General features: G+C 38.2%; 2 protein-coding genes across 2 annotated transcripts; both read left to right on the forward strand.

Moving 5' to 3' along the window:
- The first annotated feature begins 1286 nt into the window (after window positions 1–1286).
- On the forward strand, window positions 1287–6843 carry LOC128496464 (thread biopolymer filament subunit gamma-like). Its single transcript, XM_053466100.1, has 9 exons — window positions 1287–2046; window positions 2282–2342; window positions 3406–3501; window positions 4186–4362; window positions 4554–4679; window positions 5675–5895; window positions 6019–6065; window positions 6228–6263; window positions 6626–6843. Exons 1-9 carry the CDS (start codon window positions 1355–1357, stop codon window positions 6634–6636), a joined length of 1467 nt encoding a protein of 488 aa, XP_053322075.1. The 5' UTR covers window positions 1287–1354; the 3' UTR covers window positions 6637–6843.
- Window positions 6844–19690: 12847 nt separating this feature from the next.
- On the forward strand, window positions 19691–22316 carry CCR9 (C-C motif chemokine receptor 9). Its single transcript, XM_053467167.1, has 2 exons — window positions 19691–19762; window positions 21028–22316. Exons 1-2 carry the CDS (start codon window positions 19760–19762, stop codon window positions 22108–22110), a joined length of 1086 nt encoding a protein of 361 aa, XP_053323142.1. The 5' UTR covers window positions 19691–19759; the 3' UTR covers window positions 22111–22316.
- The last annotated feature ends 3350 nt before the right edge of the window (window positions 22317–25666 follow it).

The following is a 25666-nucleotide window of genomic DNA, read 5'->3' on the forward strand; positions in this document are numbered from 1 at the left end:
AAAGTGCCACTAATCCTTTTTAATAAAATATGCAGATGCTCTGCCACACCAACACCCAGACACACACACACCAGGATGGGGTCTGTCACACAAACACCCAGACACAACCCCATCAGGACAGGCTCTGCCACACCGACACCCAGACACACACACACCAGGACAGGCTCTGCCACACCAACACCCAGACACACACACCAGGACAGGCTCTGCCACACCGACACCCAGACACACAACAGGACAGGCTCTGCCACACCGATACCCAGACACACATCAGGACAGGCTCTGCCACACCGACACACACACACACACACACACCAGGACAGGCTCTGCCTGGTTTCCCTGGTGGGCTAGTCTGGACGCCTCTACTTTAAGGAGAAGCATCTGAGGATCTCGGCTCCTCACTCCATCCCTTGTGTTCCTTGCCTTGTTTCCCTGCCCTCTATTGTGTCCTGTACCATGTATGTCTTGTCTGGCTATGTTTCTTGCTCGGTTTCCCTGTTCCTTGCTCTGTCACCCTTGCTTGCTATGTTTCTGCTGTTACTCTGCTTAGCCTCCCTACTCCCAGCCTGCAGCATCCTGCACATTTCTCTGTTGAACTTTGTCTCATGCCTGCTCCAGGGTGCCTGCAGGATATCACTTTGTTTTGTTCTGGACAACATCCGCTGCTATGTCAGGGCCCTGGTAGGTGACCGCACAACCCTAGGTGCTCAACATCCTGGAGAGTGCAGTCGCCCTGAACCAGGCCCTGTCCAAGTCAACTACTGCGCAATAACTCCTGCATATCATCATTGGGCGCTCTAGGTCATTAGTCGTCTGTATGGACCCAGTCCCTCTCAGGGACACAATTGTGAAATGGTTCGTATCAATTATCTGGTTATAAGCAAAAGTTAACAATAGTTTTAATATATTTCACTTTTGAAATACTATTGAACTTTGAAACCAGTTTATATGTCTATGTATAATATGAATACACAATACACATCAGATGTACTCTCACATTTCTTACAAGCAGCTGTGTATATGAAATAGTTTGCCAAACTCTCCATTCTCATGGCCTGTCTAAAATGCCTTGTGGCTATGCTTCTTAAACCAGTAAATATTTGCATCCTGACAGATATTTTAAATGTCTTCTGTTTCTGATGTTTTGCTGTAGGGCAGACGCTGGAAATCTTCATTACTCTACAGAAAGAATAAGACGCTGTCCCCAGGCATTGCAGATGATGCGTCAAGTGATGGGGTGATAAGAAATCATATAAAAACCTTCATCATTTGAGTTCTATGCTTTCACATCTATAGCACAACAAAGAGCTGGTCAAACTATTTCTTTATTCATCAGGCTCATTTTGGTGCAATCATGTCAGTCTCTGGAGCAAGTTCTCTCGGCTGGGCTGCTTCTTCCTCTCAAAAGGCTAGCTACTCACTTGCTCATGGAGGATCTTCTGCAGCAGGACTTTCTGCTGGTTTATCCCGTTTGAGCCTAGGAGGAGGAGGGGGGTTTGGATTTTCTAGTGGAGGTTTTGGTGCAGGAATTGGAGGGGGAGCAGGCCTAGGTTTAGGTGCTGGTGGTGCAGGATTTGGCAGCCTTGGGCTAGGTGTTGGAGGTGGTTATGGTTTAGGAGGGGGATTAGGAGGGGGATTAGGAGGAGGCTTAGGAGGAGGTTTAGGAGGAAGCGCAGCATTTTCTTTGGGACGCTCTTTGACTGCTGGTGGTCTTAGCTCTACTCTAAATTTGGGAGCTCCAAGAGTAGCTCCTCAGTTGGTTTCTAGAGCCACAGAGAAACAGACTTTAGCAGGGTTGAATGAGCGTTTTTACGCTTATGTGGAGAAAGTAAAGCAGCTTCAACTGGAAAATCAGACGCTTCAGACTCAGTTGAACCTACTCACAGGGGGCACTTCAGTTTCCTCTTTAGATCCTTCTGGCCCAGTCAACATAGAGCTTCAGATTACAGATCTGAGAAATACAGTTGAAACTTTAACCTTGGAAAATGTTCGATATGAGATTGAACTAGACAACATTAGAGGTGCTGCAGAAGAACTTAAGACCAAGTGAGTTATAAAACGTTTTAATATGAATTTATATTTTAGAATATTATTTGGAAAACGAAAACACTGTATATATATAATATTATTTTGGATATAATATCTTTTTGGATAACCATCATTTGAAAATTTGTAGTTTTATAACAGGTGGCCTAAAACATGACATGCATAATTCACAGCATTCCTTGAAAATGATTCTAGTGGACACGTTTGTTTCTTTTGTAACTTTCTTTCTTTTTAGATATGAATTGGAATTGGGAGTGAAATACCAGCTGGAAACTGATATTGCAGCAATGAAAAGGGTAAAATCTTCTATTTTTATCAGTTAAATCTTACCAGTTGCTGATCCTATTACCATTTCATTTTGTAAAAACATTGTAGTAGTAGCAACTGTAGAGCCATTGACTATTTGTAAAACTCATATACCGCACCCATAAGAAATATCTGTTATGTAACCATTTCATAAGTCACTTTTTTTTTACATCCGTAAAGCATTTCAATGTTCTCTACCATGTAAGGAACAATATTACCTACCTTTAAGAGGGATTATACCCTTCAAGTACCTTATCCCACTAACTTTCCTCTCCTGCTATTCCTATTTTCTAGTAGCCTAAAATGTTTTGTGGTTTTGGAGGTAGAACAATGTTTTACAGGTTTAAATGTCACAAAAACATTTCTGAGAGCATGTTTATAAATTAAAATGTGTAAATAAAATGATTTAGTCTTTTTTTCTAGTTGTCTTCAGTGAATTAAATAGTTATCAGTAACGTAGAGCCCTGTTCTATAGAACCCTGTTCATTAGCCCTGACTCTAATCACACCCTCTAAAACCAAAATGTCCTTTGGCTTGTACATAAAGTGGTGCTGTCCTAATGATAATTCTTAAAACTTATTGAATGATCGACTCTCAATATTGCTGTTTTATTATTGTTGGTGTTCAGCACAAGTAGTTAATTTGTTTGTAGAATTATTGTTGAACAAAGCAAACCAAATTAAGATATCCATAAAAGTAAATGTTGGGTGCCTACCATAATAACTTAGTCACAATGCAGCAACTGTAATCAACAAAATACTCAGGACAAACAGTTTTTCATGATTTTTAAAATTCTCTACCAGTACAACATAACACCAGAATTTAGAAAAGTATCTTCAAAGAAGAGTTTAAAGAATTGTTAATCTTATATTTCTCAACATGGTTTGATGCATACATTTATAAAAATATTTCTGCCTTCTTTTTTAAAAAAAAAACATTTAGCTGCAAAAATATACAATCTATTAAAAAGGAATGCTAAGATGATAAAGTTACATTTCTTGGAAAAAGTGAAATCTTCAGTATTGAAAAACAGCAACAATTTTTTTATGACAGGATATTGAAGCTGCTTCTGATTTGCGCTCCACTCTAGAACAAAGGTTTACAGCTGCACTTGATGACCTAGAATTTGTAAAGAAGACACATGAAGAGGTATAAATATTTTTTTTAATTTACGAGAATTATAAAGAATAGCATTTATTATCTTAATAGTTAATTGACATAAAGTGCCTAAATGAGACATGCCATGAAGTTATATGTACTTGCACTTAATATTCATTGCCATAAATAATATTTTTACAGACTTCTGGCAAAACCTTCAGTAATATGCATAAGATATACCACATTCTATTGTTTTACAACTATATAAGTTTATGGATAAATATAGGCATACATTGGCGGCATATAAATATTTGTTAAACCTTTAGGCTGAAATGCCCATGAGATCATCATAACAAAAATGCCGACTTATCTAATATAAAGTGATATTCTGTCATGTTCTGGAGGCACTTTATTTTCCCTTATTTTTATGCTTGCCTATATCTACTTTAGTCCCCTGGTTTCTATTACTTGAATCAAGTTTAAAATTTAGTTGAAGGCTGTCTCTAGTTAAAAACGGAGCACTTACTTTTTTGGCTACTTCCAAGGTGGCACATTCCACAGTCCACTATGTTATTAATTATTATAAACAATATAATCACACACCTTATTGCACCATTTTTATTCGCCACTGAGACAGCTTGGCCTATGCAACCTTTCAAGGTAATGGAATAAAGTCAAACTTGACGCATGCATTTCAAATTCATACAAGACATTTAAAAACATATTTATGCACAGGAACTATCTGCTCTTCAAAGTAAGCTGGGAACTACAGTTGATACTTCAGTGTCTCTCATCGAAGTGGATGCAGTTAAATCATTTGACCTCACCACAGCACTGAATAAACTAAGAGGTGAATATGAAAAATCTGTGCAGCAACACAAAGAAGATGCAGAGGCCTATTTCAGAACTAAGGTAATCAATTTGGAGGTAATTTACTGTAAATATAAGTTACAAACGGTGATAATTTTACGAATGGATCATACTAACTTTATACTAACCTAAGTCATGTTTAATGTTGGAGATATTTGTGTGAAACAACTGAATTCATGTTGACCATGTTATGTTAACAAAAATTTTAAAAATGTTTTTATTGTTCAAAACAGATTGAAGAAATAAACAGTGAAACAGCAAAGAACTCAGAAGTTGTTGTCACAGTAAAAACAGAAATCAGCAACACAAAGAAAGAGCTACAGTCATTAAATACAGAATTACAGTCCCTTATTTCAGTGGTGAGTTACTTGAAGCTATATACATATATATATATCTCCACTAGACATCTATATATTTTAGATTTTACATGTTCTTTAAGAGTCCTTAAATTCCAAGTTGTGAAAAAGGAGAACCATTATAGATATGCTCTGAAGTGGATAGCTGTCCTTTTTGTAGTATGGCATAATACATATAAGGCTTTTAAGAATAAATAGAAACTAATGTAGCCCTTATAGACCTACAGATACATCAACAAAAAAAGGTGGAACAATGCATCTTAGGACATACCTGTAGGACCTGACTTTTTTACATCTCCCTGCTGCTATATTAGAGATCAGATCAGCGCTGGAATAGGAATGATAATAATAATAGGATCACATGATCTGGCATTCCCTTCCAGTACGTATCAAGGCTTACTTCCACTAGTAGGTCTAGGAGGAAAGGAGTGATCATTTGTATCTCAGATGGCTCCCTCTGCTGTCTGATCACCCACATTGCACCAAACAAAGTTAATCCAACTACTAAAGAAAAATAATAAAGATAAAAAAAATAAAAAATGATTTTTGTGGAAACAAAATGCCCCAATATGAAGCAAATAAGTACCCCCAAACCCCTTAAACAAATAGTATTACAAACATTATAATATAGGGTAAAATGCAAATGATAGATGTGAATCTCTTTGTATGTGGGGTATTATTGTAATCAGGGGATGTAGCTAAAGATAATTTGGGTCATTGTTCAGCAGTGGCACCTACTGTGTTGAAGAGATGCTAAGTGAATCTGCAGTTTAGAATATGTTTTTACACATTCACATTACCATAATAATTATTATGTTTTATGTATCTTATGTATGATTTTAGAATGGATTTTCGTTATTTTGTGACTACTCTAGTTTGTTTTGAAAACTTTATGTTTAAGAACAGGGCTTCAATTGCAATGCAAATGATGCAGAACATATTCGATATAAAAAGTTTACATTTATGCTATTTTTTTTATTTCATTTTTATGAAACTAGAATTACGCACTTGAAAGTAACCTGGCTGAGGTTGTAGCTCGGTCCAGTGTGTCAGTGGCTGAGTATCAGGCACAGATTACCAGCTATGAAGCAGCCATTGAGTCTGCAAAGGTTGAGCTCCACAAGATAATTGTGAACTATCAGGAGTTGCTGGACATAAAGCAAGCTTTGGATGTGGAAATTTCTACCTACAAAAAACTCTTGGAGGGAGAAGACATCAAGTAAGTGCACATAGATATTAATGTTAAATAACAATACGTATAATTACAATTGCTTCTTTACATCTAAGTAATACAAGATGGGCATGATTTATATTTACACTAATGCATTATTATCATTTGCAGATTTAATGATGTGGAGGTCCTGACAGGTGGCACATTCACTTACTCTTGTAAGTAAAATAAGGCTTCTTTTTAGATTTTTTAAATATTTTCTTATTAAAAAATCTAGCAATGCAAGAAAGATTTGATATCAGAAGACCATGTAATGTGTGTATTTTTATTCTCTGAGTGAACTAATGTGTTTCTCACGCAACAATTTTTCATTTTTGCAGCTGACTCTGGCTTTCAGAAGAAGGACTCCACTACAGGTTAGATAGACTTAATGTTTATCAATTATTCAAATTGCTTATATTTGAGATATTGAAATAATTCCCCACACAAGGACTTCTATGCAGACATTGGTGGGGCAGTGGTTGAGTTATCTTGGCAGCCCCTAGGTATGTGCCTAGTGTGGTCAAAACTAAATATGATTTTGAAATAGGTTTATTACATTACAGCAGAAATAAATTAGGGACAGAAACATCTCTATAAATATAATTAGTTGGAATCAGATGGCTGGGCTCAAAATTACAATAGACCTTTACAGATTAGATTTTACAGAACATGTTGTTTAAAGCCTTTGATTCACAAATGCATTATGTACCTAATACAATTCTATTAATCGTTGTAGAGCTGATTTGAATGATCAAGCCTGGAAGCATCTTCCCACAATTCCTTTGAAATTGGATCAGTGCAATAGAAAAAGAAAGCAGTTCCAGTGCCCAAAAAATCCTTCTGTGTTGCATGTTTAATGAAAATGTAACTTTAGTTTAGTTACTGTTGCGTTTTTCAGCTTTGTGATTTGCTCTCTCTTTATTAATAAAATCATCCACAGCATTTACTAAAAAATATTTTCATTTGCATGCATTTAGTAATATTTGTGTTATGAATGTCACTGAAGTAGAGTATCAGTGATCATCAATTGGGGTGGTTCAATATTAGAGCAGAGGTTGTAATGCACAACACAAAAATGAAGGTTTTAGACGATTTCTCTAAAATGGAAACATATGTAAGTGAGTCCTTTATTGTCTGGGCATCTTTAGATGGAGTCCAAGACAGATTATTTAGGATGTTTTGCTAGACACTGCAGAGCATTGCATTATTAGCGAGACTAAAGGAAAAAAGACACTGTGGTACTCCGCAAATGTGGCACATATATTGAAGGAAAAGTGGGTATTGCTTAGGAACTACAAGCAGACTCTGAATGAAGAAAATGACAGCAAATATAAAGCTAAGCGTATGGAGGCAAAATGGGTTGCTTAAAAATACACACAGAGAACATTTCTGATAAAATCTGATGAAATTATTTTTTAAACATACAGTGGCAAGAAAAAGTAAATGGCCCCATTGTAATTACCTGGTTTTCTGCATTACTTATAAAAATATGAACTGATCTACATCTAAGTCACAAGTATAGACAAGCACAATGTGCTTAAGCTAATAGCACACAAACACTAATAATCTTTCATGTTTTTATTGAATACACCCATCAAACCTTCAAAGTGCTGGTAGGAGAAGTAAGTGAACCCTTGGATTTAACTGGTCGAACCTCCTTTGGCAGCAATAGCCTCAAATAAGCTCTTCCGGTAACTGCAGATCAGACCTGCACAACATTCAGGAGGAATGTAAGACCATTCTTCTATACAAAACTGCTTAAGCTCATCCATAGCCTTAGGATGACTGGTGTGACCGGCTCTTTTGGAGTCATTCCACAGTATAGGTTAAGGTCTGGGCTCTGACTGGGCCAATTTTCTTGTTTTTTTTTTTTAAAGCCATTCTGTAGTAGATTTACCTTGATGTTTAGGGTCATTGTCCTGCTGCATCACCCAGCTTCTACTGAGCTTCAGCTGGCGGACAGCCATCCTGACATTATCAGGTACTTTGATAAATTGGGGAATTAATTGTCCCCTCGATGATGACATGCTGTCCAGGCCCTAAAGCAGCAAAGCAGCCCCAAGTCATGATGCCTACTTCTCTGTACTTCATCATTGGGATGATGTTTTCATGTTTGTATGTGATCCCCTTTTTACACCATACATTGTGCTCCATGTTCTTCCCCCAAAAAAACAACCTTAGTTTCATCAGTGCACAAAACATTTTGCCCTTTGGCAATGTGAAGTATCAAGGTGCTTTTTGGCAAACTTCAGGTGTGCAGCAATGTTTTTGATAACAGTGGCTATCATCTGTGGTGTCCTGCCATGGACACCATGCCTGTTCAGTGTTTTGCATATGGTAGACTCATGAGCAGAGATGAAATTATTCATTCAAGGCTGTTACTCTAGGCTTCTTTTTTACCTCCTTTACCTCATTTTAATTTTTTGTGAGGAATGGTTCACATCACCATATGCTTCCTGAGGCTAGCAAACTAGTTTGAGAGTGTTTTTTTTATGTCAAAAGTAGCTCTAAAACACACTTCCAATATATTTCATTGATCGGACCGCAAGTTTGCTAACTTCTGACCCCCAATTAGCTTTTGTTGAGGTGATTAGCCTGTATTCAATATGGACAAGAACAATACAATAATTTGTGTGTTATCAGTTAAAACAGATTGTGTTTGTTCATTATTGTAACCTAGATGAAGATCATACCATATTTCATCTTGTCAAATTTATACATAAATGCTGTTAATCCCAAGGGGTTCACCTGTGTTTTGTTGCCACTATAAGATATAAGTGAGAAGTAAACAAGGAATAATTGGGTTAAAGACAAATGAAGTGAGTTATATAATTGAGGATAAAGATCTAGCAAACTGCCTAAATACAGTAAATACCTATGTTCAGTTTTTACAGGGGAAGGTAAAAATAAAAAAGAAACGTCAGTTATAAAGAAAAAAAAAAGGGTTACACGTAGAGCATGCATGTATACAAAGGAAGAAGTTCTACTTGACCTCTCCGAAGTAAAAACAACCAAATCCATTGGACCTGATGGGATACACTTAAGATTATTAAAATACCTTAGAAGTGTCAGAATGATTTAACTGTTCAATATAGTGACAGGGTGAGTTCTAAAAGATTGGAAAATGGCCACCGTAGTACTAGTACAGTAAAAAGGTAGCAGGAAAGACTTAAGGCCAACTACAGACAAGTCTTACAACAGCAGTTGAAATATTAATGGAAACCACGATAAGGAAATGATCATTAAGTATCTGAAAGTACATGGTTTGCATGATGGGTTTACTGTAGAAGGATTGTGTCAAACTTCATTTTTTTCTTTGATTGCATAACTAAAATAGGACCAGTAGATATAGCCTATGTAGTAGAGTTGTTTTTGGTAAATTTGGCAATTTGTATGAAGCCTTGAAAACAAGGTCACAGATTGGATGGAAACTAACTGTCATAATCATATGCTATTTCAGTCCTATACCTTTAACCCCTTAATGACAAAGCCTGTACATGTACGGGCTCAAATGCTCAAAATTGTTTTCAATGGGTTTAGCGACCGCCCATTGTCCTTAAGGGGTTAAGAACTCATTAAACAGGTCCAGGGCCGGACTGGCCCACCGGGATACTGGGAAATTTCCCGGTGGGCTGGTCGCTCCGTGGGCCGGTCGCGGGAGACAACCCTTAAAAACAGCCGCTGAGCTATAAAGGGGGTTAAAAGGCATATCATGGGGCAGAGTGGCATATAGGAGGTTAAAAGGCATATCAAGGGGAAGAGTGGCATATAGGAGGGTATAAGGCATATCAGGAAGGCTGAGTGGCATATAAGGGGTGTATAAGGCATTTCTGGGGGCAGAGTGGCAAACCTGGGGGCAGATGTGGATAACTGGGGGGGCAGGTTGGCAAATAAAAGAAATAAAAAACAAAAAATATATTTTTCTCAATCACAGCTTTTCTTAAATATGAAAAAATAGTTTACATGAATAAATAAAGAAATACAAGTTTCTTACAAGAATATCATTAACAATAATGTGATCACTGCTTTGTTCCACAGAATAAAATGAAACTTTTTCATCAAAATTCATCATTATGTCTAATGTATTTAATTTATTAGGGCCTTTTAACACTTTTGCTTTCTGGTATTTTAATACAAATAATGTGATAAAAAGAATGTTTTATAGTTATTTGTATGGCACATAGTGTGACTCGGGTATGTATAAGGGGTGCGTGTGGGTATAAGAGCTCGACCGCGAGCTAAACTATATGGGGCTGGTCTCCAAATGTTTCCAGGGCTGCTTTTCATTCCCAGTCCGGCCCTGAACAGGTCACATTGCTCTATAAAAACATTCAACACCTGTATCAAGTTTCACTGTTAATGTGTAAAACTACTGAACACATCTTATCCACGTTTTCTCCAAGGAGTTGGATTTCCCAAAGCTGATTTCTCTGTGGCAGCTTGCAGTGTACCAAAAGTTTCCAGCAACTTCTGATCCTTTTTATTTTTTTTTTGTTGCCAAATATTATTGCATCTTCCCTTGCACTAAAGAATCTAAGGAATAACTGTGAGTACAAGGTGTGGTTCAATACCATTTCTCTATATCAAACTAATTAACATATGACACTAAGCAAAAAGCTCTGAATTTTTGTACGAAATTTGTGTGTTTCTGTTCTCTCTTCTATCTTCAATCCTTAATCTAGTATCTTCTTTCTTTGTCTGCAACTCACCTGAGGACAATATGGCAGCGCTTACAGTAACGTCCTCTCCCCCGATGAGGAGAAATTTATATCTAGATACTGGGAGAGAGTGAACAAAAATTATAGTGTGAGAGACTGTAAGAGAGTGAATGAAAACCACAAGCGGGTTGGGTAGGAGCAGGGGATAGCTGAGGCTCTGTCTGTACTCCGAGATGCATATTGATAGACAGGTAAGTACAGACAAGAGATAATAGTCTCACACCAGGCTGATATACAAGAATAGATTGTATTGATGAATAGGACTGAACAGGACTATACAGTGGATAAAAGCTTAAACATGATTCAGTTAATCGTAACACATGGATGTAGTAGTCTTGCCGGACAGGCCTGGAACTGGAGACCCACTGGCAGGGCAGACGGCAGGAAGCCCACTGGCAGGGGAACTGTAGCGAGGACAGGGGAAACCAGAGTGGCAGGGCAGACAGCTTGGAAGCCCTCAGGCAGGGCACACTGCTGGGAAGATAGGTAAGTCTGGGACACGCCGAGGTCTGGGACACGAATCAGGATCGAGAACGTAGCCAAGATCATACACAGGAAATCAGAACAGGAAAACAGATCCGGCAGGGCAGACGGCAGGAAGCCCACTGGCAGGGGAACTGTAGTGAGGACAGGGGAACTGTAGCGAGGACAGGGGAAACCAGAGTGGCAGGCCCAATGGCTTGGAAGCCCTCTGGCAGGCCACACGGCTTGGAAGATAGGCAAGTTTGGTACACAAATCAGGATTGAGAACATAGCCAAGGTCATACACAGGAAATCAGAACAGGAAAACAGATCTTTAGCTGCAAATTTTATTAACTATATGCAACAGTACAATCAATAAATAAATACTTTAAAACAGGTTAAAGGATATAATGGAACATTTAAAATGATAAAATGAATTAACACATTTTATATAAAATTACAATAGATACATAATACTAGTCTTTGGGACATTCAGTCCATTCCAAGTAAAATGTTCCACATATTAAGGCACCTAAGTCTTTGTGTTCATTGAACCCATGCCTTTACAATCCTTTAAAAAGTGCGTGTACATAAAACTTAAAGCCATCTTAGGACAAATGGAAGGGTCTATACATTCTTTATTAAGCAATAAAATATTCCTCGCCTTCCAAATTGCTTCTTTTACACAATTTATCATAATCCATAAAACATGCGACTGGTCAGCTGTGGGACAGGTAAAAAGGCCAAATAAAACAACTGTATAACTTAAAAATTGAAGGCCACAAATCTATTTTAAAAGTGGGCCTGACTTTTCCCATATGTCCTGTGCATAAAAGCAGTTCCAAAATATATGCAACACTGTCTCATCTTGGGTACACTGTAGGGCTGCAACTAACGATTATTTTCATAATCGATTAGTTGGCCGATTATTTTTTCGATTAATCGATTAATCGGATAAAAAAATGTAAATTTTTAATTTATTTAAAATAATTTAATAAAGTAACATAGAATGTAAAAAACAAACCGCAGAATAAAAAAAACTTTGATAAAAATGCATTTCTTGTTTTTATTTCCAACCCCCCAGTTATGCACATTTGAGCCCAGGCTTGCCACACTGCCTCCCACATATGCCACATACCCCAGACATGCCACACTGCCCTCCCCACATATGCCTTAAATACCCTATATGCAATATATACCCTATATGCCATATATATACCCCCTGATATGTCACTCCGTTCTCCCAAGGTATGCCGTATACCCCCCTTATATGCCATAGTGCACTCATAGGTTTGCAGACTCGTTCACAATACTTTTATAAATAAATACAGGGTTAATCTTCACTGCCCTAGGATTTAGATTCCCCTCAGTTTGCCCCACTTTACCTCAAACTGCACCTTAAGTTAACTTTATTAAATTAATTAAATTAACCCTCAGTCCTCATCATTAAATTAACCCTGAAGAGAAGACCCCATTAACCATAACTGCCCCTAAATTAACCCTAAACACCCCATCAACCACAACTGCCCCTAAATTAACCCTAAACACCCCATTAACTATAGCCGTCCCTAAATTAACCCTAAACACCCCATCAACCACAACTGCCCCTAAGTTAACCCTGAAGACCCCATCAACCACAACTGCCCCTAAATTAATCCTGTAGACCCCATCAACCACAATTAACCCTAAACACCCCACTAACTATAACTGCCCCTAAATTAACCCTAAACACCCCACTAACTATAACTGCCCCTAAATTAACCCTAAACACCCCACTAACTATAACTGCCCCTAACTTTCAGCAGCCCAAATATACATTTTATACTCACCAGTTAGATGAGTTCTTGAGCCATGTAGACAGTATAAGAAAATTGGCGGGGCCAATCGACACTTTGACCCGCCGCTTTCTTTCTCCCTGTCCCTCCCAGCAGTCACTGCCGATTGGCCCCGCCCCTTCTCACTGTCCCTCCTTGCAGCCAATCGGCAGTGACTGCAGGGAGGGACTGGAAGAAAGAAGTGGGGAGGCAATCGGCAGTGACTGCAGGGAGGAACTGGAAGCAGGAGCTGCAGCTGTGAGTCAGACACTAAACGGATTATAAAACGGGTATTTTTCAGAGCATTTGCTCTGAAAAAACCCTCATTTTATAATTGATAAAAATCGATTCAACTAATCGATAATGAAATTCGTTGGCAACGATTTTCATTATCGATTTTATCGATTAGTTGTTGCAGCCCTAGTATACTGATATCTGTGACTTTTAGCGGTGGCACCAAGACCTCTCCTGTGCTGAAATTGCCCAGTAGGCAAACATTTGTACATTACCTGCCATGTAAAATCTCTGAGAGTTGTCTAGAAAGTGGTGCCAAAGTGGTGCCAAACTCTTCTAGACTCTATGAGAGAGTATTGTGCCACTTGTTAAATTTGTTCCTTTGATAATATAGCAGCAGTCAACTTCTTTGGATTTGACAAAATATCCAGGCTAAAATCTTGGAGGTGATAAAATTGTATTGCTTTCCTTAAAATTACATACTGCTTTGGCGGATTTAAAAGCACAGGAGAGTTAAGAGACAGCAAGTAAAATTTATATTTCCTAAAAATAAGACCAGCCGCATAGCGTAAAAAAACAAGCAAAGGTACATTCTTTGGAAAGGTTTTTAAAACACATAGTAAAAAACTTTATATATAAAATACGTTTCACATCAGGCATCCCCTTACCACCATTCACGTTTTGTTTGTACGCTTTCTCCCTTTTTAGTTTCTCACTTCTGGAGTTCCAGAAAACATAAAACAAACACGCATAATGCACATGATTCTTTGCGTACAAGTCAGAAGGGGGAAATACCACTCCTAAATACATCATTATTGGCAAGAGTATTGCCTTGATGATTACAATTTTCCCTTCCATTGTCAGCTTTCGGGTTTGCCATAATTCTATTTTGCCATTTAATTTTTCTAAAACAATATCACATGATCTCTCGCCATTATTTGTGTAATCAAAAACCACTCCCAGAATTTTTATGGGTCTGGACAGCAGGTGTCTGACTGCCATCCAAATCACCAATAGTAAAACAGTCACAAACAGTCCTCTTTTCAACGACTCTGGGGTTGTGCAATAAATACTACCGTCATCCATATAGCCCAGAGCCTTCACCTGTACCCCTGCCCCCCCAGGATGGGGACACCCCGGATAAACGTATCCTTTTGTAGAAGGGCTTAAAGGGGTTCAATGGCACAGACAAAAAGAAGGGGGGAAAGCGGACATCCCTGCTTCACCCCAGATTTAAGAGAGACTTTCTGAGTTAAAAAGCCATTGATTAAACTTTGCTAAAAGACAACTTATATAAAACATTAATACACTGAATAAAATCACCTGGGAATGCCATTTTCTTTAAAACCATATTCATGGGATACACGATCAAAAGCTTTTTTAAAATCAAGAAATAAAATGGGCAGTTTTTGTTTACGGACTTTCCAATACCAGATCGTATCACATATTACATTGAGGTGTTCCCAAGTAGCGCGCCCTGGGATACCATCTGATCTGGGTGAATAACCTTTTCTATTACAGCTTTTGTTCGGTTAGCTAAAATCTTGGCCGTAATTTAATCGTTAGGGTGATAGGCATCCAGTTTTCTAAATTTGATCTATCACCCTTCTTAAAAATAAGGGTAATGATGCCTCTTCTCCAGGAAGAGGGTAACTCCTGGGCATTAAAAGCTTCTATAAAAATATTAAAAAGATTGTCCTGTAAAAGTTCCCAAAAACATGTATAAGATTCGATAGGGATTCCATCTCCTCCTTGGGACTTACAAGCAGAAAAGCTTTTAATTTCATCATGCAATTTGGTTAACAACAGCTTTCTGCTTAAACCCGCTTGATCATCGGATCCTAAAACATTAGTTATGGCCCCCAGAGTATCTTTTAACCCCTTAACCTCCATTGACGGGTCAGGCACGTCACGGAAAAATGGTCATTTCATTAAACAAGCTTAGAAAGTGATCTACAATCATCTACAATTGCTTAAACAATGTCGAGGCATTCAGCATTATGTCACCCATTTAACACCCCCCCCCCAAAAAAAACCCCAAAAAAACTTACCGGTGCTTCTGACTCCCGGTGTGTTGTCCGGGCAGCGTGTAGACGTCTGCAGAAGAAAAGCCAGCAACACTCCACGGACACATACAAAGTTTTCTCCTGAGGAAGCCAAGAGCGAAACGCGTCGAGAGAACAGTTATCTATCAATCTTTTTATACTTTTAACTTACCTTTATATAGGACCAAGCTGTGGACTCTGTGAGGACCAAGGGACATCTGAACTGGTCTTCAGGGTTACTGCCTTTTGTGCTTAACCCAATTGTAAGTGCAATTCGTTTTTTTGTGTTTTCAGAGGTATTATCACCATTGCGGTTTTTAGAATTTTAAGAATAAAAGAAGCATTTATAAGAATCATCAGATCGGCTTGACACTTCTATTTAATGTGTGAGTGGTACTTACACCTTTACACTTGCAGTTTTATGATTTACTTTATCACACTATTTTGATTTTTCTTTCCCTTTATGTCATTGCGCCCCAACTCTGGACATACCTCTAATGTATCTGTCTGCCAATATTCCTTTTAGTAGTTTATATTCTACTTGGCTTACCAAAATTACAAAATACAGTATCCTGTTGGAGTTATTATAATGTTTAAGGTTGTTGTCTAGTCCTGCAGTTCTGATGGCTAGGAACCACATGCAGATAGCTCTGTCTTGTGTTAAGGGGGGAATAATAAAGGGTGATGTCAGTGCAAAGCAACTGGGCCCACACCACTCACTGGCACTCTTAAATGTTCAATGGAAGCATTAGTAGATCCACAGAGGAGAATGGTGCAATTACCCCATCGAGAGTGGTAGCAGCATGCTCCAGAGGGTATGGATTAAGATGTAAATCCCAGGTCCCAGACGTAGCTCTTTATGTCCCTAATTTGAAAGAAGAGGCTTGGTTCAACAGAGGTTCATTCTGTAACCCTGCAGTACTAATGTCAGGATTCCGCCCTGTCAGCCCGGACCCTGCATGTCTGTTGCATTCTCTAGAGTTCATCCATTAAGAACAAACATTAACCTATATACTAATGATCTGACCAACTGCATCTGCTTACCTGGGTGCAGCCCTCCTCCTCAAATACTTGCCTCAAATACCTTGTCATTCCACCATTCCAGGCCTTTGCATTACAGTTTATCTGCCTACTGCCTGGCCTTATTTTCCTGCTAACAGCATTCTGATTAACCTGTTGTAAACCAGCTTGCTTTTGATTTCATTCCTTGGGTTCAGATTTGACATTGATTGATGTCTTTCTGGTTCTGACTCGGCTTGCATAACTACGTCTGCCCACCCTGAGGGCTCCCTGCCGTGTGCCATCTCCACCCCCCTTGTTCTGATCTGAAGATCTCTGTGTCCCTTCCCCCCTACCACTAGTTAAAACCACTCCAACCTTCTAGCCATCCTCTCCCCCAGCACAGCAGACCCTCTTCCGTTTAGGTGCAATCCATCACCGCTATAAAGATTGTACCCAAGCGCAAAATCAGCCCAGTGCTCTAGAAAGCCAAAACCCTCCTTTGTACACCATGACTTTAGCCACGCATTGACCTCCTTGATCTCCTTGAGCTGCCTTTCTACTGTTGGCACAGGTAATATTTCAGAAAATACTGCCTTGGAGGTCCTTTTCTTCAGTTTACCTCCTAACTCCCTGAAATCATTCTTTTGGACCTTACATTTTCCACTGACTTTGTCATTGGTTCCGATATGGACCATGACAGCTGGGTCTTCCCCAGCCCCTCCCAATAATCCATCCACTCTGTCAGCAACATGCCGGACCCGAGCACCCGGGAGACAGCAAACAGATTACCCTATCTACTGTCTTAATAATAGAGTCCCCTACCACCACAACCTGTCTAGCCTTTCTTACACTCTCAACCCCACCCATACTAGAGGGGCTGTTCCCTCGGCTGTAAGAAGGAACAGCTTCCTCCAGTGCAGCTACTCCTGAGCTGATGCACCCAACATCTTCACTCAAGCGGGCAAATCTGGCTGCACAAGGTCAGGACTAGCTAAACCTTTCCTCTTCCCTCCCCCTCATGTAACTGTTACCCAGCTACATGCCTGTTCTCCAGCTGACTTATCTCCTCCCTCTTCACTACCTGCCCCCACTACACTCTGCTCAGTGAGCAGTAGACTCCTTTCAAGATTGTCTATCTGTCTCAAAGTTGCAATTTGCTTCTCCAGATCTCCAATATGAGCTTTCAGAGAAGCCACTTGCTCACACCTGCCACAGAGGTATGGACCCTGGATGGATTCATCCAGGCATGCAGACATGAGGCAAGATGTGCATTGAGTCAGATCCAGGGCCGGCCCTACAATGGAGCCGAGTGGGGCAATTGCCCCAGGCAGCACTTTTGAAGGGGCGGCACTTTGCCGCCCCAAGCCCTTGTTTTTGAAGCAGAGGAGAGAGAAGGGCGCCGAGTGGTTTTCGCTTACCTTCTCGGCACCCCTCTCTCTCCTCTGCGAGCCCTCTAGCTCGGTCTCGGTGCCGGCTTGAAATGCGCTCAGCATTACAAGCCGGCACTGTGGCAGGCAGGGAGACTCGGCGCAGGACTGTCTAAAGGTAAGTACAAAGGGGGGGGGGGGATAGGGTAGATAATAGGGAGGGAGGGTAGATACTGGCGTCGGCGAAGTTTAAAATGCCGCCCCCCCGGCATCTGCAGGGAGGGGGGCTTCATTTTAAACTTCGCCCCAGGCGGCATTAAGTCTTGGGCCGGCCCTGGTCAGATCATTAATCTTGCTAACTCTCATAACCATACACACAATCAAGTATAGGTAAAAAGAAATAAATGAGAAATCTACAAAATAACAGTTAAACAAGAACACCCGTCAAAAATAAACAGTTAAAAGTACAGAACTATAGTTCAACAAAGTCCAATAAATATGTAACAGTATAAATAACATTACCTTATGTAACCCCTCTTTTCAACTCCTGTTTTTTTAACTCCTACTTAAAATAGCCTACTTCAAAAGTAGTATCTCAATGCAGAAGCAACTCAAGTGATAGAAGTTACGCTGTTCCACTGTCAACTAGATTGTAATCTCGCAAGAGCAGCACCCTCTTTTTTAATTTTAATTTGACTGAATGTAACTGCGCTACGGAGTCTGCTGGTGCCATATACATTCATATAATGTAATGTCTGGCTCAGTATAAAGTTATGGGATTTAAGAACTACTTTAGAGCATAACTCCCATCACTACGTATTGAGCCAGGCACTGATGGTAGTACACTACCTTTAATAATTTTAAAAAATGTAATGCCATATTCCCAAATGTATTGTAAACGTATACTACACATATATCATATTTCAATCTAACTATAGTTAGAACTTTTCACATTGTCTGGATATATTGATGCAAGACTTATTTACCTTTAGGTAACTATGTGACTACATCAGTCCACTTTGTGGAATAGAAGCATAGGAGAGTTGCATGGGCTTAAAATCCAAGTCATAACAGATTATATATGGATTTAATATTGTTGCTGGAAATGTTTTACTATCACAAAAAAGAATTCACCATTTGGATTGATTTTACTCCCAATCACAGAATTCAAGTGTGGGTGTGGATATGTGCTCCGATTAATGATAGTTTATTGTTCTACAGTTCAGTTTTATATATGTATTCTGCACTCAAACATTTGTTCACATGTTACTTGCTGATATACTTCCTCTGCACAACAGAGTTTGACGAAGGGGAGTGACAGATCACCTTGTATATCTGCAGTAAAAACATTATGCTTAACGTTTTGGAACCTTGGCAGAAACTGCTTGCATCTTTCACCACAGCCCATAACCTAAAAGGGTAAGGCAAATTGCATATGTATTTTATTAAGCGTGGTTTTTAAGCCCACATGTCAAACTCTTTGCTAGGTTTAAGATTTATGTAGTTGAGGACATCTGGTGTTGCAGTTTGTATGCTATGATATATGTTTATGACAACAGCAACCTATGTGTTGTTTTATGTTTCTGACAACAGGTGTTTCCTTTTTTACTTAAAGGAAAAGGAATTTCTGAAGAAATAACATGATTTTACATTGCACCATTTAAATTTATGTTTATAATTAACAGAATGTTGATAAATGATGGAATCAATGTAATTATTAACACTACTTTAATTGTGAATACATTTGTTAATTGCGTCTAAAATGTACCAAGTTAGAAAACAACTGCTTATAAAGACGCTAAGCCAAAAAAGTTACAGGGCTACTATGGAACAAATAGCTCCATGATAAAATTGGCTACAGAAAGAAGAATAAAATACTGGAAGATTGTCTAGAATTACTCCATGACCTTATCACATGTCCCTTGAAAAATGCTTGTAGCAGAAAACTACTTGGATGTTGGAAGACTGATGTGTAAATGATGGAACACAGTTCGAAGACATTCGCCTATTCAGTAATCAGTCTTTAGGTCAAATGGGTAGAGGCACAATTGAGAACGCCTACAGCATGCATGCCTGTGGAATAATCTATATTTTGATTCATTACATTCAAAACATTGATTTCTTTTTTGTTTTTTTTGTTTAGCCTGTTTGAAGCAAACATAATATACAGCCTTAGATACATACTTCTGAATAAAATACAAGATAATTGAACCATATTAAATCAAATCATGGTGAGTACATTTTACTTTTTTACTAGTACTACATTTCACACAGACTTGTAGTCTTTGTTTTTTAATGGTTATTAAATAGTCAAACATATAGGAAACAAACTTAAAATAATATTACATGTATATTTAATTGAAAGAAGGATAAAAAACAAGTTATATATCTTACATTTTATCTGGTGCTACTTAAACTGGCGTTAATATAGTAATTTAACTGAAGGGTAGAACATTCCAAATTGTGAATAACTAAATCACTATACTGGTTTAACATTTTTCAAGTTATAGATATAATAATCTTTTTTTAAAATATATTGTTCTGATTAACTCAATAATTGGTTAATTACAGGATTCCAATGTATTCTCCGCTGAGACAGTATGTGTAATTTTGAGTATATATAATTGATATACAATGCATGTTGTTATTAAAATAATTTTGCTAGTAAAAGAACGAATTAACGAATGAATAACACAAAATAATAAAAAATCTAATTTATCATTTAACTATGGGAGTTACACTTTTAAAGTCTAGAAACTAGCCTGGTATGTATTTCTACAACAGACTGAAACTTATAATGTGTTGGATGTTTATGACAAAAAAGCAGTTGAATAAGCTTGAAATATATAACTATAATCTTTCCTGATTGCTATCTTTGCAAAATAGTGTCAACATTTTACCCACAATATTTGGGTGGGTTTGTATATATCTTAAGATGTTCATTTAACCCCTTAATGACAAAGCCCTTACATGTACAAGCTCAAAATGCATTGTTTTCAATGGGTTTAGGGACCGCACATTGTCCTTAAGGGGTTAAACTAAAAGATATTATTTTGAACTGAAAGATATTATTTTGAACTGAAAGATATTATTTTGCAACATTTGGCAAAAAATGGTCATTGTCTGACTATATTAGCTAAGTGTATTGCACAATTTTATTTTCTTGTGTATGAAAGATAATAGATACCACAGTCTTCTTGGTGAACAAGTTAGTTTAATCAATCACATATTCTATACTTAAGGCGAAACTAGAGCTATTTTGGAAAAAAAGGGATGACTATTTAAAAAAACAAGAAAACACATACAAACCAATTGACTGTTTTCAAAACACGTAACGTAGAGAACATTTGATACTTGCAGTTTGCTTTAATTGTACAAAATAGTGAACCATTTAATCAGAGGTAAATATTAGAGCTCCATTAGTAAAGAATAATCATGTCTTTACAGTTTTGCTGTTGCTCTTTTTATTATTTATATTCGTTGTTTCTACTTTTAGGAATCCCAAAGCTTCACAGGAGATGCAAATGAAGACCTCTATATGTTGAGTACACCTGACTACTTCATTGATACCGGTTCATACTGTGAAAAAAGCAGCGTTAGAAAATTTGCAGCATATGTTCTTCCACCAATTTACTGGAGTGTATTTTTTCTTGGGCTCTTTGGGAATGGTTTGATCGTCATTGTATATCTAACGTACAAAAGGTTAAAAACAATGACAGACACCTATCTGATCAATCTTGCTATTGCAGACATACTTTTTCTGATGACTCTGCCATTTTGGGCAATTTCTGCCTCACATGAGTGGATATTTTATACTATTCCCTGTAAAATTGTAAATAGCATGTACACAATAACTGTATATAGTGGCATGCTGTTGCTTGCTTGTATAAGTGTGGACAGATATATTGCCATTGTCCAGGCTACTAAAGCACAAAGATACAGAACCAGGAGCATAATTCTTAGCAAGCTTGTTTCTCTTTCTGTTTGGATATTTGCAGTTGTTTTAAGTCTTCCAGAAATACTCTTCAGCACTGTAAAGGAAGGGTTATCATTCAAGTTCTGTACAATGTCTTATCCCATAGAAGTAAGTAAAACATTAAAGGTAATAGTTATAGCTTTAAAAGTGACAATGGCATTTTGTATGCCACTCCTGGTGATGATATTCTCTTATGCTCTGATCATTCCTACACTTATACATGCTAGAAGTTTTCAAAAACACAAAGCTTTAAAAGTAATTTTTGCTATTTTATCAGTGTTTGTCTTATCTCAATTACCATACAACAGTATACTTATAGTTAGGGTCTTGGATGCTGCAAACACTACTGTTTCAGACTGTGCAACTTCCCAAAACATAGATATTGCATATAAAATAACACAAAGCATTGCATTCATTCACTGCTGTTTGAACCCTTTCATTTATGTTTTTGTTGGTGTTAAATTCAGGAGTGATCTTTTTAAATTTTTTAGTAAGTTTAGTTGTATTAGTGAGAGTAAGAGTAGTGCCAGGCTAAAGCCAAATATTCGTGCAAAACTGCCTTCAGAAATACTGGAGACAAAAATGGGCACACTGTCACTATAAAGTTATATCAATTGTAAAGGTATGTGTATGCTTGAAAAACACTTTGTAAAGCCTTGATAATGCATGTGTTTATTTGTAAAAACAAATTTTAAACCATTATAAGGATATATCTGGCAGAACTGTTTTTTTGTGTTCTGCATTACCGCATGCATTAATGGTATAAAAGGTTTGTGTGTATTGATTTTTGTATTGTGCATCAATGAGCCTTGGCCACCCATGACCATGTTCACTTTTGGACCGCTTTTGATGGTACTGACCATTGTGCATACTGGGAACATCCCACAAGAGCTGCAGTTTTGGAGATAATCTGACCCACTTGTCTAGCCATCATAATTCGGCCCTTGTCAACTTCGCTCAGATCCTTACACTTGCCCATTTTTCCTGCTTCAACTTTGAGGACGAAATGTTAATTTGCTGCCTAATATATCCCAGCCACAGACAGACTCCATGATAACAAGATTATCAGTGTTATTCGTTTTATCTGGTCGTAATGTTATGGCTGATTGGTGTTTATATTGAACTGTTCTGTTGGTTATTTCTCCATATTTACATTTTCCTATTGAGTGTGTTTTTCTACAAGAAACTAGTTAATCACTATTAATATAACAGTACTCACAAAATCAAGATTTTTGCCCAGGGTTAATGACTAAATTAAGGTTAAAACCCTGATATTTCTTGAAATAGATTTAAACAGTATAAATCATCTTTATTGTTAAAAAATAAAGTTACAATTTTGTGTTTATAAGACAGTAGAGCATGTAAAAATCACTGCTGGCTTTGTTGTGCATAAAATAAGTCAACAACTAAAATGTAAGCCCTTGAGTCCCCTATTGACATACGGGTATGTCCATAAAACGCATCTCAAGGATCATATATAGACATACCGCTACATCCAATACAAAATGCACTTCTGCTCTTGTGGGCTGTCTCACATTCTTGGCAGTCCCCAAGTCCCACCCATCTGGCAGCAAGGTCACATGGTGTCAGGGTCCGCGCAACAGACCCTGTCGCAGCAACTCACCTGAATACCCCTTTCTCGCGGGTACCAAATCCAGCATGGCGTCCGGTCCTCTCCTCCTTCGTGGCTGCAGCTAGAGGGCACGCTCGTGCTCTTTCACGCAAGTTTATTGTTCCCGAACAAAGTGCCGGTGTGAACACGTTTGAGTGATGTCATGGCCAGCAAGCTATTGTGCCTTGTATTGCTATGTTAACTGTATTTTCTGATTGCTTCCCGTGTACCAGACCTGGCTTATTCTGACTACCTCCTCTCCTGCACCTGACATTGGCATCTAAACGGCTTCCTGAATCTTCTGTGTATCGACCTCGGCTAGTATTTGGACTTTGTCTCCCTCCGATGTACTGAACCTTGGCTTCCTCCACGACACAGATTTTTGGGTCCTGCATTCTGGACTCCGCTGTTATCCACTTCTCCCGACTATGACCAAACAGAAGCCTCAAATTGTTTTTTGTTTTAACAGACTCTGTATGAGAAAGGACTCCAGGTACCACTGCCCTTTATGGCTCTCAATGCACCATGCCAGGGTATATTATTAGATTTATTTTATAAATATTTTTTTTTACGTTGAGTTACAGTAAGCCACAATGGTAAAAGGGGGTTATTTCCGATTGGCATAATTACATACGTTTTTGCAAATTCCAAAAAACCCAAAACATATGCATAAAAACCAGGTGGGGTATTTCAATAATCTCGAGACGCAACTAAACAATTTTGGCTGGATTTAATTGACATAACATATAACCTGTGCAAAATACCCTATGTAACACAGGCGTGTTGGTGAAAAAAGAGCAGGAATTTTTTTGCTAAGATTGGCTTTGGCAGTGATTGATGACCAAATGGCTGCATGAAAAATGACCAAATTCTCCAAGTGAAATACTCTGACTGCTTTCCAAAAATATATTCTTTTATGAAAACATGTTATACTAAGGGACTGCTAAGCTTCTTCATAGATAGCATAGGCCTAGCAAAACTGGCATGTCCCATCCTGTGACCTGTACTGTCCAGAAGACCACAAAAACCTACGCATATACGCTATAATCTGCAGATGTGGCTGAGCAGTTTAGGCTGGATTTCTCTTCCATGACACATGCCCTTTGTCAAAAATCCTCAGCAACACAGAAGTGAAAAAAGCTGAGTAAATTATTGCTATGGGCAACTTTGGCAGTGATTGGTGGCCACATGGTTGCATAAAAATTGTCCAAATGCTCTACTAATCAACATGATAGAGGTTACAACTTAAAACAAGTGATGGTATTAGAGAAGGGTGGGGGGTTGAGTGGGGTGTCGTAAATAATAGGTCTGGAGGTGAGAAATGCAGAGAGGTAGAGAGATAACCAAGGGACAGAACAAATAAACCTAGGAAACCAATAACCACAGTAAAACATCAAAGATAATAAAAGCAATTAGACACACATAGGATATTTAGATGACGTTCATATGAAGTTCTGGTAGTGTGTAAGGAAACCAGAATCCACATAAAGTCCTTCTTTTATGGTGTTGAAATGTGTTTCATCTCAAATGTTTTTCTTTCCTGAGAGTCTCTGAAATTTCCTTTGAGTACTTTAATTATTAGGTTTTTGGATGGAGTGATTATTCTGTGTGAAATTATGTTGTAACCTCTATCATGTTGATTAGTAGTGCTTCGGACCTGATGAAGGGAGGATAACTCTCGAAAGCTTGTCTTTTAAATATTATGTTAGTCCAATAAAAAAGGTATCACCGCATACTCTGCAATACTCTATTTTTTTTTACATTGTATATATATATGTGTATATATATATATATATACACAGTATATATATATATATATATATATATATATACAGTATATATATATATATATATACCGTTTTTGCTTGATTATAAGACAAGTTTTTTTTTCATAGCAAATGCTCTGAAAAATAACCATCATCTTAAATTAGAGGTCGTCTTATTTTGAGGGTTGACTAAAAGACTAAGATCCAGATCCCCACGCTGTGCTGCAGGGAACCTGGATCCTCCTCTCTGGTAACCTCCGCTGCTGCCGACATTTCCGCCGAGGCTTCTATGACAGAGCACAGGGACTAACGGGTAGCAGAGGTTGTCTATGGGCATTGTGCAGACGTCCACTGGCTGCCCCCACTAGACACCAGGGAGTCTGAAGTACAAGGGAAGAGTCTGGAGAAGCACTGGTAAGTTGAGGGGGCAAGTGGCATATAGGGGATTAAAAGGCATTTCTGGGGGGCAGAGTAGGATAATGGGGGTTAACAAGCATATCTTGGAGGCAGAGTGGCATATAGGCAGGTATAAGGCATATCAGCCGGGGCAGAATGGCATATCAGGGAGACAGAATGGCATATAAGGGGTTATAAGGGATATCTGGGGGGCAGAGTAGCAAGCCGTGAGGCAGATGTGCATAACTGGGGAGCAGGTTGGCAAATAAAAGGAAATAAAAACAAAAAAATAATTTTTCTTAATCATAGTTTTTATTAAATATGAAAAATAGTTTACATGTAAATTAATATTTACTGGTAAAACATTTTTCCTATAGGGTTGTCT

This window comes from Spea bombifrons, chromosome 5 (assembly GCF_027358695.1).
Source record: "Spea bombifrons isolate aSpeBom1 chromosome 5, aSpeBom1.2.pri, whole genome shotgun sequence".
NCBI classification, from domain to species: Eukaryota; Metazoa; Chordata; class Amphibia; order Anura; family Pelobatidae; genus Spea; species Spea bombifrons.